General features: G+C 42.7%; 1 protein-coding gene across 1 annotated transcript in view; it reads left to right on the top strand.

Moving 5' to 3' along the window:
• The window catches only part of LOC120515754 (copine-4), a 466,133-nt gene that overhangs the window by 426,945 nt on the left and 21,603 nt on the right, over positions 1-17,585 (top strand). The window contains exons 12-13 of the mRNA XM_039737037.1: positions 6,273-6,327; positions 9,547-9,598. Coding sequence (XP_039592971.1) covers positions 6,273-6,327; positions 9,547-9,598 — 107 coding nt within the window. The remainder of the gene's footprint in view (positions 1-6,272; positions 6,328-9,546; positions 9,599-17,585) is intronic.

Here is a 17,585-nt window from a genome sequence, read left to right as displayed (position 1 = left end):
AGAGTAGATAACATCAGTTAGTTACCCACTAACTTAAAAGTGGAGGGCTAGGATTCTTCCGGTTGAGCAGGTTAAGTCGATGTGCTAATAGTGAAGTAAAGGCCATTCCAGTTTGCTTGTCCTTCTCCATTTTAAGCCCATCTGTGAGCCCACCAAACACACACAGCTGTTAATGGATTAGGGGGGATTGGGACACCAAGGCTGTCTGAGAGGCATTTAAAAATTTTTGGTCCAGAACGATGTTACTTTGGTGCTCACTCAGAACATGTGAGGCTGGAGCTCGATTGCAACGTTCACAGATTGAATCTCACCCTGGAAACATTTTGGACAATTTTAAATGAGATAAAAATGCTCGATAAAAGATTTTGAGTTGAATAAGTGCATACTTTGTGCATACGGAGCTCAAGTGAATTCAGTGCATGGCTACCTTCCACTCCTTTTTCTGAAATATTGAGTAACAGATCCTTTTCCCACTGCACTCTGGGATCTTTGAATGGAAGGAAGGGACTTTAAAATATTTTTATACGATATGAAAATACTGTCTGTGTCCTCAAGGCTGATTGTTATTTTTTCCAGAATAGGGGTAGGTGGGAGGTGAGGAAAACTGGGAAGGTTTTGTTGAGATTCTTTTCTAAGAACGATGTCATCGGCATGTAGGAGCATCTGCCGTTGATGTATCAATACACAAGTTGAACGGCACGAGCGAGAGTGACGATCTCTAGTTGAATGCCCATGTTGATGGTGAAAAGCAGGGAGTAACCATCTGGGCAGGAGGCGACGCTTGTGGTTTGATCATAGAGCAGGTGGGTCCACCTAACATAGGACTCTGAAGTGTTCTTTGACTGGAGGACTCGCCATGTAAGGTCTCGGGGAACTCGGTCAAATTCCTTCTCCAGTTCGAGTAACACCACGTTATCCCCTAGCACTAAACTATATTGTAAAAAGCTGGTGAACACATTGGATACTTTTGGGCAGTGTTTCTCAAACTTTTATTTCTCATGGCCCGATCTTACTTTCTCTCTGTCTTTGAGACCCCGTCCATGTTGACCATCAGAATAGTAGAGGGGGGGGTTCCCCTTGGAGAATTGCTAAAACTGACCAAGGGGATCCCCTCCTCGAGTCGCCACCTTATCATGGTGGAGGGTTTTGCGTGTCCCAATGATCCTAGGAGCTCTGTTGTCGTGGGCTTTATGCCCCTGGTAGGGTCACCCAAGGCAAACTGGTCCTAGGCAAAGGACGTGACAAACAGCGGTTCAGAAAACCTATGATGCATACAAACATTGAATGGTGTTTTCCCTCCCCCGGATGTGGGTCTCCGGGGCCCCCCTCTGGAGCCACGCCTGGAGGTCGAGCTCGATGGCGAGCGCCTGGTGGCCGGGCCTGCACCCATGGGGCTCAGCCGGGTACAGCCTGAAGAAGCAACAGGGGTACCTCTTCCCATGGGCTCACCACCTGTAGGAGGGGCCAAGGAGGTTGGGTGGTGACCGAAGTTGGGGACCTTGGCGGTCCGATCCTAGGATACAGAAGCTGGCTCTTGGGACGTGGAATGTCACCTCTCTGAAGGGGAAGGAGCCTGAGCTAGTGCGCGAGGTCGAGAGGTCCCGGCTAGATATAGTCGGACTCACCTCGACGCACAGCTTGGACTCAGGAACCAATCTCCTTGAGAGGGGCTGGACTCTCTACCACTCTGGAGTTGCCCCCGGTGAGAGGCGCCGAGCAGGTGTGGGCATACTTATTGCCCCCCGACTCGGAGCCTGTGCATTGGGGTTTACCCCGGTGGACGAGAGGGTGGCCTCCCTCCGCCTTCAGGTGGGGGGAAGGGTCCTGACTGTTGTTTGTGCGTATGCGCCAAACAGCAGTTTGGAGTATCCACCCTTTTTGGAGTCTCTGGAGGGAGTGTTAGAGGGGGTGCCTTCTGGGGATTCCCTCGTTTTGCTGGGAGACTTCAATGCTCACGTGGGCAATGACAGTGAGACCTGGAAGGGCGTGATTGGGAGGAATGGCCCCCCCGATCTGAACCCGTGCAGTGTTTTGTTATTGGACTTCTGTGCTCGTCATGGATTGTCCATAACGAACACCATGTTCAAGCATAAGGGTGTTCATATGTGCACTTGGCACCAGGACACCCTAGGCCTCAGATCGATGATCGACTTTGTGGTCGTGTCGTCGGACTTGCGGCCATATGTCTTGGACATTCGGGTGAAGAGAGGGGCGGAGCTGTCAACTGATCACCACCTGGTGGTGAGTTGGCTTCGATGGTGGGGAGGATGCCGGTCAGACCTGGTAGGCCCAAACGTGTTGTGAGGGTCTGCTGGGAACGGCTGGCAGAGTCCCCTGTCAGAAGTAGCTTCAACTCCCACCTCCGGCAGAACTTCAACCACGTCCCAAGGGAGGTGGGGGACATTGAGTCTGAATAGGCCATGTTCCGTGCCTCTATTGTTGAGGCGGCTGACCAGAGCTGTGGCCGTAAGGTGGTCGGCGCCTGTCGTGGCGGCAATCCCTGAACCCATTGGTGGACACCGGCGGTGAGGGATGCCGTCAAGCTGAAGAAGGAGTCCTATAGGACCTTTTTGTTCTTTGGAACTCTGGAGGCAGCTGATAGGTACCAGCAGGCCAAGCGGAATGTGGCTTCGGAAAAGGAAAAAGTCACATGGGCTTAAATCTGGTGACCGTGCCAGTCATCCCACGTCCCTCAGACCACCTTGGCGATTGCTGAATGGCTGCTCTTACTGCTTCCACATTTTCTGAAGTTCTAACAGTCCTAGGTCTGCCAAGTGATTTTCTTTTCAGTGTGGACCCAGTTACCCGAAAGTTAGAAATCCATAGCAAAATTGTTTTCCGATGTGGTAAAGATGCATTTCGACCGAGCGTGAAGCGTGAACAGAACACTCTCTGGCGTCTGGTTGTTCTCATAATACGCTTGAATAACAAAGCCCCGATGTTCACCGATCCAACTCATGATGGGTACTGGGCACGGCAGAGCCTGACCTACCGAATGAGACCACCTACCCCACCTCTCTACCCCCACTACAGCCCACACAGTTCTCTCTTGAAATGTGGGAGGTCTTTATGCCCCACCCTATAAATCCCCCCAACAGAAGGAGTCCCTGACATCGATATCGGAGAGTCTTCCAGTGAAAGATCGATGAAGTAGAATTTTTCTGGTGTGGTGGGAGCGAATATGAAGAATGAAATCTATGAAGTCAAAGACCGCGGTGAATAACAAAGGATGATTTTTGAGGCATTTTTAACAGAAGTTTAAATGTCAGCTTGTTTGAGAGATGCTTACACTTTGAATTAAATTAGTAATTAAGTGAAGCAGTCAAGGCCGAGGGTGGCAGTCATGTTGCCGTATTGATCGTTTAATTTTATTTTGCTGCGTCTATGACTCCTGTGTTATGCCAGTTTGACAATAATTATTATTATTATTATCGCTGCTGTTGTTGGATTATTGTCTATGTCATAACATATCAAGGTACCATTAAATTGATTTAAAAATACGGCCAAGGCATTAACAGTCTGTTTAATGGCCATTGCAGCTCGCAGCAGTGAGTGATTTTTAATTTATTATTCACATAGGACTGCAAAGCCCCAGTTTCGGCAGCCATTCCTTCAGCGTCCTAATGGTCAGTCCCCTGACCATTATGTTTAGCAGGCTGATTGGTTATTAGAGAAACCTTTGAGCTTGTGTTGGCACCGTTGAATCTTGTGATTCTGTCCAATTAAGTGAGCCAATTGATTTCAGTTGAGCTTTCTGAATGACGCAGCTTTCTCAAGACACGTCAGCCTGGTGGTGTTTAACAAAACTTTTTTTTTTCATACTGGTAACAGATCTGGAATACACACAGTTACGATCAGATCTGTTAGTTGTTTCATTATTAAATTATGGGAGTAGGCATGCTTTGTTGGTATAATCCATTCTCTGCTATGACAGACATTTAATTATTTCGATGCAGTGACATCAGTAATATGGTGCATCTGTCACTCCTAGAGACTCCTTGTCATCTGAACAATACAACTGCTGGCAGCTTCTCCAGTGGCGCATGTCAGACGTATCACTAGATTCCTAAGAGGCTGCAGTTTGTAAGGAAGTGGATCAGATAGAAATGTAAATTAAGAAGTTCATTTCAAAACCGTAATTGAATGATGTTTTTGTAATCACATCTCCAATGCTGAATTCTTATTTGTAAAGGCAGGGTGAGATTTAATAGGTGGCAGTGTTGACAATCTGACCGGGGCAAACCCTGGGTACAAAATGAATGAGGGAGGCTCAGCCGCTGCCTTTAAGTGCATCTTGGCATCGATCTGCAAGAAGTGGCACCAAGGGGCTAATCGCTGAGCCCCCAGTAGTGTAACATGCAGGAACAGAACATAACGCCCTCAAATGTGGATTCTCAAACATGCTTAATCCACCTTAATGTTACCAGGAGCCAAAGATGACCCTGCCAGCATCAGCAGGAATATAAGGCAGGAATGACCCCTGGTGGGACACTCGGACATTGCAGGGGTCACCCAAGGAAACAGCCAGATTAACACATTCATGATAGAGACAATCTGGAGCTGACAAATCATCAAACGTACAGTATGTGTCTTAGGGGATGTCAGAAGAAAATCATAATATGATATAATATAATATATTTACAACTTCATTATTATTATGTGTAACGATTACAGTGAAATGTATACTAGCATGTACTAAACAACATCCAAAAATGTGTACCTTTCTGGAGCCTTGATTTATTATATAATATAATACCATCCATCCATCCATTATTTAATCTGCTATATCCTAACACAGGGTCACGGGGGCCTGCTGGAGCCAATCCCAGCCAACACAGGGCGCAAGGCAGGAAACAAACCCTGGACAGGGCGCCAGCCCACCACAGAAATATGATATAATATAATATAATATAATATAATATAATATAATATAATATAATATAATATAATATCTATCTATCTATCTATCTATCTAATATAATATAATATAATATAATATAATATAATATAATATAATATAATATAATACTGCAGTAGGTTGGCACCCTGCCCAGGATTGGTTCCTGCCTTGTGCCCTGTGTTGGCTGGGTTTGGCTCCAGCAGACCCCCGTGACCCTGTATTTGGATTCAGCGGGTTAGGAAATGGATTGATGGATAATATAATATCTATCTATCTATCTATCTATCTATCTATCTATCTATCTATCTATCTATCTATCTAATCTAATATAATATAATATAATATAATATAATATAATATAATATAATGAGTGTTGCAGTATGAAGCAGCCTTTATAGTGTACCAGTCCTTTGTAGATGCAGTATATTATTATTATTATTATTATTATTATTATTATTATTATTATTATTATTATTATTATATTGCATCCTCTGTCAGTATTTTCTTTATCACAGTGCAGGGCTCTCAGTTTTGTCAGCAGCAGTTGTTGATTTCTCTTCAGTTGCCTCATGTCTCAGTCTCATGTGGCTTTCTTGTTAATCTGAGCCCCCTAACACACTTTCCTGTATGTTTAACAGCACGCAGCGCCCCACCAGACATTTTCTGCTACACGACGTCTGTTTCATAATTTCAAAATGTTTTAGTTTGAGTCCTCCAATTCTTCATTGCATGCAGTCTGATTTTCGGTCAATAAAGGTCATTGTGAGTTACAGCAGCACTGCAAAGTGGGAAAGCAGCTTCTGACAGGACGCCAGCCCACCCGGAGGTCCACACAGACCTGTACTCACACACAGTGACACCAGTAGCATCCATATCGTCGCATAGGTGGTGTACAGTGGAATTTGCACCAATTCAGCCAACATGCAATATGGTATAGAGTTGGTAATGACTGGACTGTGGGGATAAAACTGGGGTACTTGTTTTAAACCCCCCAGGAAGAACATGCAGACCTCACACAGACAACGACCAGGCGCAGGAGTGACACTCAGAACGCTGGGTCCTGTGCCACCAGTACGTTTTTGAGCTCCAAGGGGGAGGCCAGCCATTTCTCAGCGGGTTGTCTTCCCTTGTGTGACGTTTGCTCTCGTCTTTGGTTTTGGCTGCGGTGCTTCGGCTCCTTCTGTATTTGTCTGCAAAAGGAAAACAATCAGGCCAATGCCAACGTCTGTGTGAATAATTATAAGAGGGTTAGAAAGACTTTGAACATTTTTCAAAAATCTCGTACCCTGACTTACTCTTTTTCTTTTGATTAGTAGTAGAATAGGTTTGACTTTTTTACGCTAAAAATGTATTCCTTTTTTTTTTCTTCTAGTGACAAAATGTTTCCAGCATTTGGTTTTGGGGCAAGAATACCACCGGATTTTAAAGTAAGTGTTAAATGATATTTTTATTTCTAACAATCTTTAAAAAATTTTGAACTTCAAGAAATGTGACAGACTCTGCGAGACAGGAATCCTGACGATGTGGCTTGTCTTTGATGAAATACGTATTTGTGGAGCACAACTGTAACATCTGACACTCTCGTCACCGCAGTTTGGGGAAATTCCTCAAAGAAAGGTGCCCGTCCTCGATTAACGGTAACACATCTACTTTATTCACTGTTTCCTGAAAGATGAATCCTAATGCTCATTTTTTTTTTTTTACTTTTTGTTAGAATTCGTTGGGTTTTATTATTTTTTGTGGTGATTCCTGCAATGGATACATCTGATATTGACATCCATTTAGGATTTCATTTTTTAATTAGTTTTATAATTGAGAGGACCTGTCGAAGTTGTTTTAATGCCATCTTTGTTTTCATTTGAGCGCCACCCAGAGGCAGATCTGCTATGAAACAAATGAAGTTTAAGCTTCAGGGTCCCTAATCCCAGATGAACCCCAGATGAGATTTTACTCCATATTGACTGAAAATCTGGGCTGTCTACTGTAAGAGACTCCTACACGTAAAGGTTAAATTTAAAAATTATGGCGATCCATCATTTAAATCCCTCAGAATAACATGAAGGATGTCTGGAGTGGAGTGGACATCATGAGTGGGCTCAGGTGCTATAAGGGCATGTGGACAAAGCAAACACCCTGAAACGATTGTTGAATTGATTTTCCCTCCCACTGCCACCTTCTGCCAATGACCAGTCCCCCACACACCATCCCTACTACATCTACTGGACTAGCCAGTGACAAGCCCACCTGTGACCACCAGTGTGGACTGTCCATAACTGAAGACCAAGTAAGAAGACAACTGTGGAAGCTACTCACACAGAAAAAGCCACAAGACCAGATGGAGTTTTTAAGACCTTTAAGACCAACTTTGTGGTGTCCTCTGTCACCTGTTCAGTCTGTCACTGAGGCTGCAGAAAGTGTCACTGCTGTGGAAAACATCCTACTTTGTTCCTGTCCCAAAGAAGGCAGGTGCCTCTTCATCTAATGAGCACAGACCAGTGGCACTTACATCTCACATCATGAAGACCTTTGATCCTGGACTATAGGTGGTAGACCACCTGGACCGACTGCAGTTTGCCTATCGGACAAAGATTGAAGTGGAGGATGCAATGATCTCTCTGCTCCACAAGCCTTGTTCTCACATGGACAAAGGGCAGCTCTTTCATGGTGATGTTGTTTAATTTCTCGAGTGCCTTCAGTACCATCCAGCCATCCCTGCTAAGGGAGTCAGCACAGAGATCTGCAGGTGGATGAGTGTCCTGGATGTTGGACTATCTGTCGGGCAGACTGCAGTTTGTGAGACTGAAAGACTGTGAGAGCAACACTGGAGTACCACAAGAAACACTCCTGTCTCCATTTCTCTTCACTCTGTCCACCTCAAATAAGAAAAATGTGTTTCCACCCGTTTACTCTGCCTCTCTTATATGCCATTTGGTATGGGATTCATAAAAGCAGTGCTAATGTCTGTGATGTAGCATCTGTTGGAATGAAACTTTAAATACTTTTTATTACACCACGTTTGTGATGGATGCACCATCTGTTGAAATGAAAAATGTAATGCATTTTATTACGACACATGCTTAGGATACACCATCTGTTGGAATAAAAAATGCAATGTATTTTGTCGTGTGGTACAGTGGCGCAGTGGGTAGCGCTGCTGCCTTGTAGTTAGGAGACTCAGGTTCGCTTCCTGGGTCCTCCCTGTGTGGAGTTTGCATGTTCTCCTGTGAAAAGCATGCCCCCCGACACAGACACCAGAATGTCCAAAATGCACACTTTTTATTAAGTCCACAGTACCACAATATCAACAGTTTATCTCTTTCTCTCTCTTCTCTATACAGTCACCTTCTCTTTCCTCCTTACAGGCTTTGTCTCCTTCCTCCCAACTCCGGCTCAGCTTCTTGAGGGAGGCGGGCCCTTTTATAATGACCTGGATAGGCTCCAGTTGTTCCTCCTAACGTCACTTCCTGGTGTGGCAGAAGCACTCCGGGTGACCTTGAAATTTCTTCCAGCAGCACTTTCTGGTGTGGCAGAAGTGCTGTCATCCAAGATTCCAAGAATGTCCTGGCGCCCCGTGGCGGTCTCCAGGGAAAATATTGTCCCATTTCCGGTCCCTTGCTTCTTCCTGCGTCCCGGCGGGGACATATCCCTGGGAATCTATGGCACTCCCCATGTCTGCGTGGGTTACCTCCAGGTGCTCCGGTTTCCTCCCACAGTCCAAAGACATGCAGGTCAGGTGCATTGGAGATCCTAAATTGTCCCTAGTGTGTGCTTGGTGTGTGGGTGTATGTGTGTGTGCCCTGCGGTGGGCTGGTGCCCTGTCCGGGGTTTGTTTCCTGCCTTGCACCCTGTGTTGGCTTGGACTGGCTCCGGCAGACTCCCGTGACCCTGTAGTTAGGATATAGCGGGTTGGATAATGGATGGATGGATGGATGGATGGATGGATGTATTTTGTCACAACACATGTTTGTGATGCACCATCTGTTGGAATAAAAAAAGGAATGCATTTTATTATGACACATGCTTGTGATGCACCATTTGTTGAAATGAAATATGCAATGCCTTTTATTATGACAAAAGCTTGGGATGCACCATCTGCTGGAATAAAAATATGCAATGCATTTCATTATGACACATGCTTGGGATGCATCTGTTTGAATGAAAAATGCAATGCATTTTATTACTACATGCATTACAAAATACTTTCCAACAGATAGTGCACTTTAAACGTTAACACTGAGGTATATTTTGAGTTGACTGAGATGAGTAGCACAGATAATTTAACTGTAAATCTTCAATGCAATAAAGTGCGCAGAATGTAAAGGAGTCTAAGCACATTCTCAATCCACTGTTAATTAATTGATTTTTAATGAAGCAGTTTCAGAGCATGACTGTGTCGCACGTGTGGCCCTCCGGGACCAGAATTTCCCAGTCCTGTTCTGTAGTGCACCACAAGGCACATTATGGTGGTCTTCACTGCCAGGTAGTGCAATAAAAATTGAAGCTCAACTGCAGATCACTACTATCTGATAAAATGCATACAGTATTTTAAGAAAGGTTTTACAAATCTGAAATAATATACCACAGGAAGAAAAAAAAGTTTAGTTTTAATTGCATGAGTTTATGATGGTGTGCATCTTCTCTTGTAGGTCTCCCATGATTTTGCCATCAACTTTAATGAAGATAACCCGGAGTGTGCAGGTACGTTTTTGATTTTTTATTCTTTGGAATAAGTAGTGTGTAGGCCCTCACAAGGTGAACAGTCCTCAGTGCAGTGCAGTGGAAAACAGAAGAGTTGGAAATCTTGGGGTCTCTGCTTTGTAAGCCAAATGGAGGTGGATGAGTACAGACCAGAAACACAACCTGGTAGATTCCTTATATGGCTAAAAGGAAAATATGGCCAAAACGTTGTGTACTCCTGTTTCCACGCTCACATTGCGATATAAAAAAACTAAACTTGGCGTAAAGCCACACACATTTTCACGCCAGCTCAATCCCTGCCGTACGCATGTTTTTGGTTCGGTTTTGCAAACTGGCGGCACCCACTGTCAATGCAGTGCTACTGTTCCTTGGTGGCTTCCCTTTATTTTTTTGATTCACATCCCTGATGCGGCTTTATCAAATACACTGAAAATTAACTGCATGTCATTTTTTAGTTTGAAGCATCTGATTGTAATCAACCCGTAACGATATAATGGTGCACGGAATGGCCAGACTATTCCAAATATTGTAGCTGCTTTAGCGTTGCCACTCTCACTGCACCACTGATTGTGGAATCACAGCTCTACAGGAGCTGATCAGAAAACTCTGGGGCAGATTTCATCAAGAGCTGGGAAAATTATCAGGTTACAGCATCGCGCACACGCTGCCTCAGCCATGCACACAGTCTATCTGAACTTCTCTCATACAGTACAGCAAGCGCTTCAGAGCCTTTCCTGTTCGGACCTCGTGGTTCACAAACAGCTTCATTCCAAGAACACTAAACACACTCAATCAGTCATCAAGTGCTCCTGGTAGAACTGTTAGTACTTATAAGTACAATCACCTCACTGGAAACTTGCAATCGAGTTATAATATTGCACAACCACAGCCACTTATATTTTTTCTTTGTTTTTTTTAATTATATTATTATTATTATGATTATTATTATTGTTGTTGTTGTTGCTATTTTGCCATTTTATAGGTAAATACGTTTATGGAGGATTTGCATATTGAAGCTCATTGTACCATACAACAACAATAAAGGAATTCAATTCAAAACAAGAGAGTGCGTATTTACAGACGATGACGACTGGCTTCTAAGTCGATTTAGATGTCCAGGCGCTATCTTCTTGATATCATTTTTCAGATGAAATGCAGTAAAGTAGATATATTACATCTACTCTTTAAATATAAAATCCTAAGCCTAAAAGTGCAACAATTTTATGTGACTTTTTATGTCACGTTTTTCGTCATGCTTTAAATCGGGCTTATTTAAAATCCTACATATATATGTTTATATATCTTTATCGAATTTTAATGTTAGATTTTCTGAATCTTATTTTGTTTTTAAATTATAAACTAAAATATCAAGAACTCATGTCCCGTGAGATGAGACTTTGTGCCAACAGATTTAACCATGCCTGAAGACGGAAATAAAAGACAGAGTAGATGACAAAGACATCTGCTGTACAGACTTTTAAATGTTCGAAGCGGCGTGCGAGATGAAGATCACAGGGCACGGCACAGCAACAAGCCAGCAGCTGATCGAGCAGAGAGGAGGCATTTGTTACCCATTGTATCATCGTTTAAGAGGGGGTTTCAGAGGAGCGACCATGTCTCCTTGGGGTGCGTTCAGCCCCCTCCTCACAATGCAGGCCGGGGGGGGGTTGATGAGCGAAGCGAGCAGGGGGTAAGCCGCCTAGTTATACAGATAAACTGTTTAGCTTCATTTAAATAATGTATATTGTTACTCGGCTGGATCCTCTAACTTGTGCTTTATAAAGAGATACTTAGAGTGTTCTTGAGTCTTCATTGTGAGGGTCTGCTCACCCTACTGACTCGCCACAAGTGGGCCTTCAGATAAAAAAAAACTGAAACATCCCAGTGATGGGAATACTAAAACCAGTGGGCTGCACCAGTGAGGGTTTAGTGGTGTCATATCAAAACCTAGGCCATGAATTACACTGTGTTTTATTAGATAGATAGATAGATAGATAGATAGATAGATAGATAGATAGATAGATAGATAGATAGATAGATAGATAGATAGATAGATATGAAAGATAGCACTAGATAGATAGATAGATAGATAGATAGATAGATAGATAGATAGATAGATAGATAGATAGATAGATAGATAGATAGATAGATAGATAGATAGATAGATTCCAGAAATAACGGTGTTGTAGCAGGCTACATGTATTAACATCAGTCAGATACACCAATAAGGTAATGAGAATATATTTGAGGTGTAAAATAAATAAAGCTTTAAGCGATTAACAATTCACTAACTTAACATTTATTGCCAATTAACACATTAATGTAGCAGGGAACACAGCACATAATTAATATGCTCTGTTCATTTCACTGAAATTGCTCCTAAATTCCTGGATGGCCATTGGCAGAACACCTCTTGGAGATGTCGCTGCGCCTCATAAATTTCACAGCAGATTTAACGACCTGATCATTACACACGCGCTGCCCCTGTACTTCAATGGAGCAAATGTAAAATCCATAGCAATCACCATTGATTTCACTTTCACGAATCCTTGCCACGCCATAAAATTGCTACACCGGCTGACTTTCCTTTTTCAATAATTGCAAAAGATATATTTACAAAGAACCTGATCCTTCCTACTACGTTATCGGCTCTTTCCCCTAATGATACTTGATAAGTGATGCTTGCCTTTGTTTGTATTTATTATGCTGAATTGGCCTCTTTTTTTTTTTTTTTCTTCATCCTTCCCCCCTGGGACTTCCTGACAGTTTATGGCTTGTATTTCATCTTCCCTCATTTCCTTTGCTTGCTCCGTCTACCAGGGATGGATTAGTTCCTTATGCATCTGTCCAAAGCGGTTTTTCAGCTGCTCCCCAGAGCTTTACTGGCCTTTATCTGCTGTCAGTTGCAACAGCAGCATTTTATTTTATTTTTTTTAATATTTAGTCCTAGCTTCCCATTAATTTTCACAAGGATACATTATACGTGATCGCTCATTAAATTTCAAAGGTGTCAGAAGCGTTGACTGAATTGGGATAAAATAAAGAATGATTCCTTGGGCCATTCACATGAAATAAGCATTCATTTTCCTGATACATAGCAATTTAAATGTGTTACCAGCTGGCGTCCCTTTAACAAACCGTATGAGCAACCTGGGGGCGTCTGAGAGGGTCAGTGGAAGGCACATTTAGTCTGGTAGATGTTAAGGTTTACCAGTAAACTCAAAGTCCAGTCTGAACTTATCACTGTGGAAAGAAAACTCTCTTTACTGTCATGAATAACAGCCGTTAAATGGGGTGTGCAGTGATTCAGTAACCATTAAATAAAAAGACAATAAAAGCATCTATCTATCTATCTATCTATCTTTTATATAGTGCCTTTCCTATCTATCTATCTATCTATCTATCTATCTATCTATCTATCTATCTATCTATCTATCTATCTATCTGTCTATCTGTTGTCACACACGAGAAAATGGAGGGCAACTAAAGGGCTCAAAAGAAGGTAATTCCATGCCAGACCAGGGTTGACAGAGTGCACTGACCTTTTCTCTCGTTCTTCTGCAGACCAACTACAGGAAATTTCATCTAGGCCCGATGACACCACTTCTGATTCTGAGCCCGGTGATGTCACTTCCTCCACCCAGTTTTAAAAACACTTTTGTTTGTCACACATCAATCTGTTCTGGACTCATCTCTGTAAAAAAAATATTGTTGTTTTTTTTTTTTTTTGCGTTTCAAACCAATCTTAAAGTTTACGGGGTGTCTACCACAAACCTTTTTGCAGTGTTTGTCATTTTATTTGACAGTGGCATAGTCAGCAGGATGATTGGCTCCAAAATGACCCAGGAACAGGACCTGAGAGGCATCCTAATGACCATATCAACAGAACTGATGTGTGACAAACAAAATGACATTTTTAAAGCCGGGTGGAGGAAGTGACAGGACCTGAACTGGAAGTGATAATGATGTCATCAGGCCCAAATAGAATTTCCCGTGGTTAGTCTGCAGAAGAAAGAGAGAAAGAAGGGTCAATGCACTCTGCCTCCCCTGTTCTGACATAGATAGATAGATAGATAGATAGATAGATAGATAGATAGATAGATAGATAGATAGATAGATAGATAGATAGATAGATAGATAGATATGAAAGGCACTATATAATAGATAGAATTTAATTTTAGTATAGTAGGCAGGATAAGATAGATAGACAGAAAGATGGATGTGAAAGGTGCTATATAACACCTGCCTACTATACTAAAATTAAATTCTATCTATTATATAGTGCCTTTCATATCTATCTATCTATCTATCTATCTATCTATCTATCTATCTATCTATCTATCTATCATATAGTGCCTTTCACATTTATCTATCTATGCTGAAAGAGTCAGAATTTTCAAACAGATTTGTTATCTTCAGTAAGGCACATAACAGAGAGCATAACCAGAACGGAGAACACAAAGTTTCTGACTAATCAAATCCACTGATTCGCCTATTAATGCTGTAAACTAAAGGTGGCGCTCTTGAGCAATTCTTGACTCAGACCAGCAGCAGGCGAGCTGAGAGTCCAATTTAATAAAAGTTTCCTTTGGATCATCTAAGGGGCAGCACCATCAGAAAGTCGCCAGACCCCTTCGTTTTTTTTCACATTGTGTTACGTTTCAGCGTTTTGCTAAAATTGTTTCAATTTATTGTTTCCCTCATGAAGCAACAATCAATATGCCAAAATGACAAAGTGACAACAGAACATTAGGAATTTTGTTGTATTAAAAATTAAAAACTGAACTCTAGTCTTTGAGACAAGTGTAGACAGCTTTTACTATGACACTTGAAATGTCTGGCTCAGGTGCAGCCCATCCGGTTGCTCTTCGTTGAGATGTTTCTCCACTTTGTTTGCAGTCTCCCTGTACTCCGTTGAGTTGATTGCCCTGGTTAGGAGAGGCACACCAGAGTGCCATTTTTGCAAGTTCAAAGAGGGTTTTCACGCATTGTCTGGTCACCCTTCTACAAAGCCCAGATTAGTGGAGTGTTGCAGTGTTCTCCTGGAACCTTCTCCCATCGCCAGACAGGGTTTTTGGAGGCCAGTCAGAGTGACTATTGGGTTATTAGTCACCTCTCTTGTTTCAAGGTTCTTCTCCTCCAGTTGCTCAGTTTGGTTGGGTGGCCAGCTCTAGGAAGAGTTGTTGTTTTTCCAAACTTTTTCCATTTCAAGATTTTTGGAGGCCAGTATGCTCTTGGAAACTTTCAATGCTGCAGATATTTTTTGTGCGGCGTTCCCCAGATGTGTTCCAACACAAGTTCTGCAGACATGGCTTGGGTTTCCTAACCTGTGGTTCCCTCTATAGACTACAGGTGTCTGCCTCACCCAATCAGTCCATTCGATGGAATTGACCAGAGCTGGACACCAAACTAGGTGGAGAAACATCTCCGCGATGTTCAATGGAATGGGGTGCACTCAGGCACCATAGTAAATGGTCTGAAGACTTGTGTCAATGGGGCATTTCAGTTTTTAGTTTTTAATAAATATCCAAAAATGTCTGACATCCTGTTTTCGCTTTCTTACTCTGGGGTTTGGAGTTTCACTTGATGAGGAAAGGAATTCTGAAGGTGCAATAGATTTCTTAAGCTCTCGTATTATTTTGTTTTTAGATATTGCCCTTTATTATAATTCAGTTTCAGATGAAGTTCATATGATATTTATAGCATAGTCGTTTCTCTTTTTTGTGCTATATTTTATTTCAAGAGATCTGAAAACACATTTTAAGGTTCCTTTAGGAAAAGTTATTTCAAGGTACACTGAATATCCGAATATCATTTTCAGATATCTGAAATCTATTTCAGGACACCTCTAATGCATTTCATGAAATCTCCAAATAACTTCCTGCATGGCCACAGCGTGCCATCCTGTTAAGCCGGGGTCATCAAAGAGATTGACTTGAGGCCAGATTCTTGCAGAGCAAACATTTATCGACATAACATTTATCCTCGAGTGCTTAAGGAGGTTAGTGAGTACACAGACAAACCCTTGGCACAAAACTCTCTGCACACTTGTGGAATTCCTAAAGACGGGAGGCTAGCGAATTTGATCGCGTTGTAGAGAGCATGAGAACAATCTGGACGAGAACAGGCCATTGAGCCCCCCTCTTGTCCTACCTACTTAACTCCTCCAAAATAACAGCAAGTCGAGTTCTGAAGGTCCCTAATGTCCTTCGTACTGTGTGGTCATTTATTCCATGGGTCTGTAGTTCTCTGTTTAAAGAAAAAAATCCTGATGTTTGTGCGAAATTTCCTCTTCACAAGTTTTTAACTGTGTCCCCGTGTTCTTGATGAACTCATTTTAAACTCACCATCTCGACCCACTGCCCTAATTCCCTTCATCATTTTAAACACTTCACTCAGGTCTCCTCTTCATCTCCTGTAAAGGCTCAGCTCTTTTAATCTTTCCTCATAACTCACCCCCTAAAACCCTGAATCAGCCTTGTTGCTCTTCTCTGGTCTTTTTCTACTACTGATGTGTCTGGTGGGCCCAAAACTGCACCCAGGACTCCAGATGAGGACACACCAGTGTGTTATAAAACCTGAGCAGAACCTCCTGTGACTTGTACTCCACACATCAAGGAGCTATATAACCTGACATTCTGGGAGGCTTCTTAATGGCTTCTGAACACAATAGTGTTGAGTCCACTACAACTCCTAAGTCCTTCTCATAAGGTGGACTCAGACCTCACATTGTGAATTAAAACCTAACAAGATCTCAACCTAATGCAAGCGTCAGGCTCAGCTCCTCCTCAGACTTGTACTGCACACATCAAGGCGCTATATAATCTGACATTCTGCTGGCCTTCCGAATGGCTTCTGAATACTGTCTGCCAGTTGATAGCGTCGAGTCCACTATGACTCCTAAATCTAACTCATAAGGTGGACTTCTGATTTTTAGACCTCCCATTGCAGTGAAAAAACTTGGGGGTAGGTGGCAGAATTGGCACTCCAACCACCATAAAAAAAAAATAAACTCCCACTGTTCCACTCCATCTGAACCAGTGTGGTGCTGAGGTATCACCCATTGCACAGCTGCACTCAGGTCCTAATCTGGATCGTGAGTTGGTTTGTCGTGTGGTGGGTGCGGCAGTGCACTGTATCAGCGCCTGCTCCTAACCTCCTCCTCCTCCATTGTGTATTCTTACCTCACATTTTCACTTCCTACTTGGAATTCTTTACATTTACTGACATTAAATGTCATCACCCACAGTCTACCTAAGACCCTCTGTGATGATTCAATGGTATCTCAATTATCTTCTAATCCATGTATCTTGGAATCAACAGCAAACTTAACCAGCTTCTTACTTATATTCCTATACAAACCATAAATGTATATTAAAAACAGCACCGGCCCCAGTACAGCCCCCTGCTGGTCACCAATCTTAACTTCATCCAATCCTGATGCTTTCTTGTGTCAGAGCCAATTCTGCACCCACCTAACCCACCACACCCTGAACTGCCACTTCTTTTAGTTTGATGCCCATCCTCTCATATGGCGCCTCATCAAGCGTTTTCTGAAAGTCCAGATCGATAACATTGTAAGCCTCACTCTGGTCGTATCCTTTTGTTGCTTCCTCATAGAATTCCGACATGTTAGTAAAACACAACCTCCCGCTTCTGACCCCACACTGACTGTAGCTCACAAACCGTTTGACAGATTGACCTGAAATTTGGTACACATATACCATCTTAACTTTACCCAGCTCTGATGAGGTTGCTCACACCATCACCATCTGCTTTGTGTGTCTGAGCCAATTCTGCACCAATCCATAAACCACACCCTGAACTGCCACTTCTTTTAGTTTGATGCCCACCCTCTCATGTGGCACCTCATCAAATGCTTTCTGAAAGTCCAGATAAATAATCTCATCTGCTCCACTTTGATCGTATCCTTTTGTTGTCTCCTCATAGAATTCCAGCCTGTTAGTAAAACACGACCCCATGCTGA

The sequence above is a fragment of the Polypterus senegalus genome, chromosome 15 (assembly GCF_016835505.1).
Source record: "Polypterus senegalus isolate Bchr_013 chromosome 15, ASM1683550v1, whole genome shotgun sequence".
Taxonomy (NCBI): domain Eukaryota; kingdom Metazoa; phylum Chordata; class Cladistia; order Polypteriformes; family Polypteridae; genus Polypterus; species Polypterus senegalus.
Note: the sequence above shows the minus strand (reverse complement) of the source record. Positions and strands in the feature narration are given on the sequence as shown.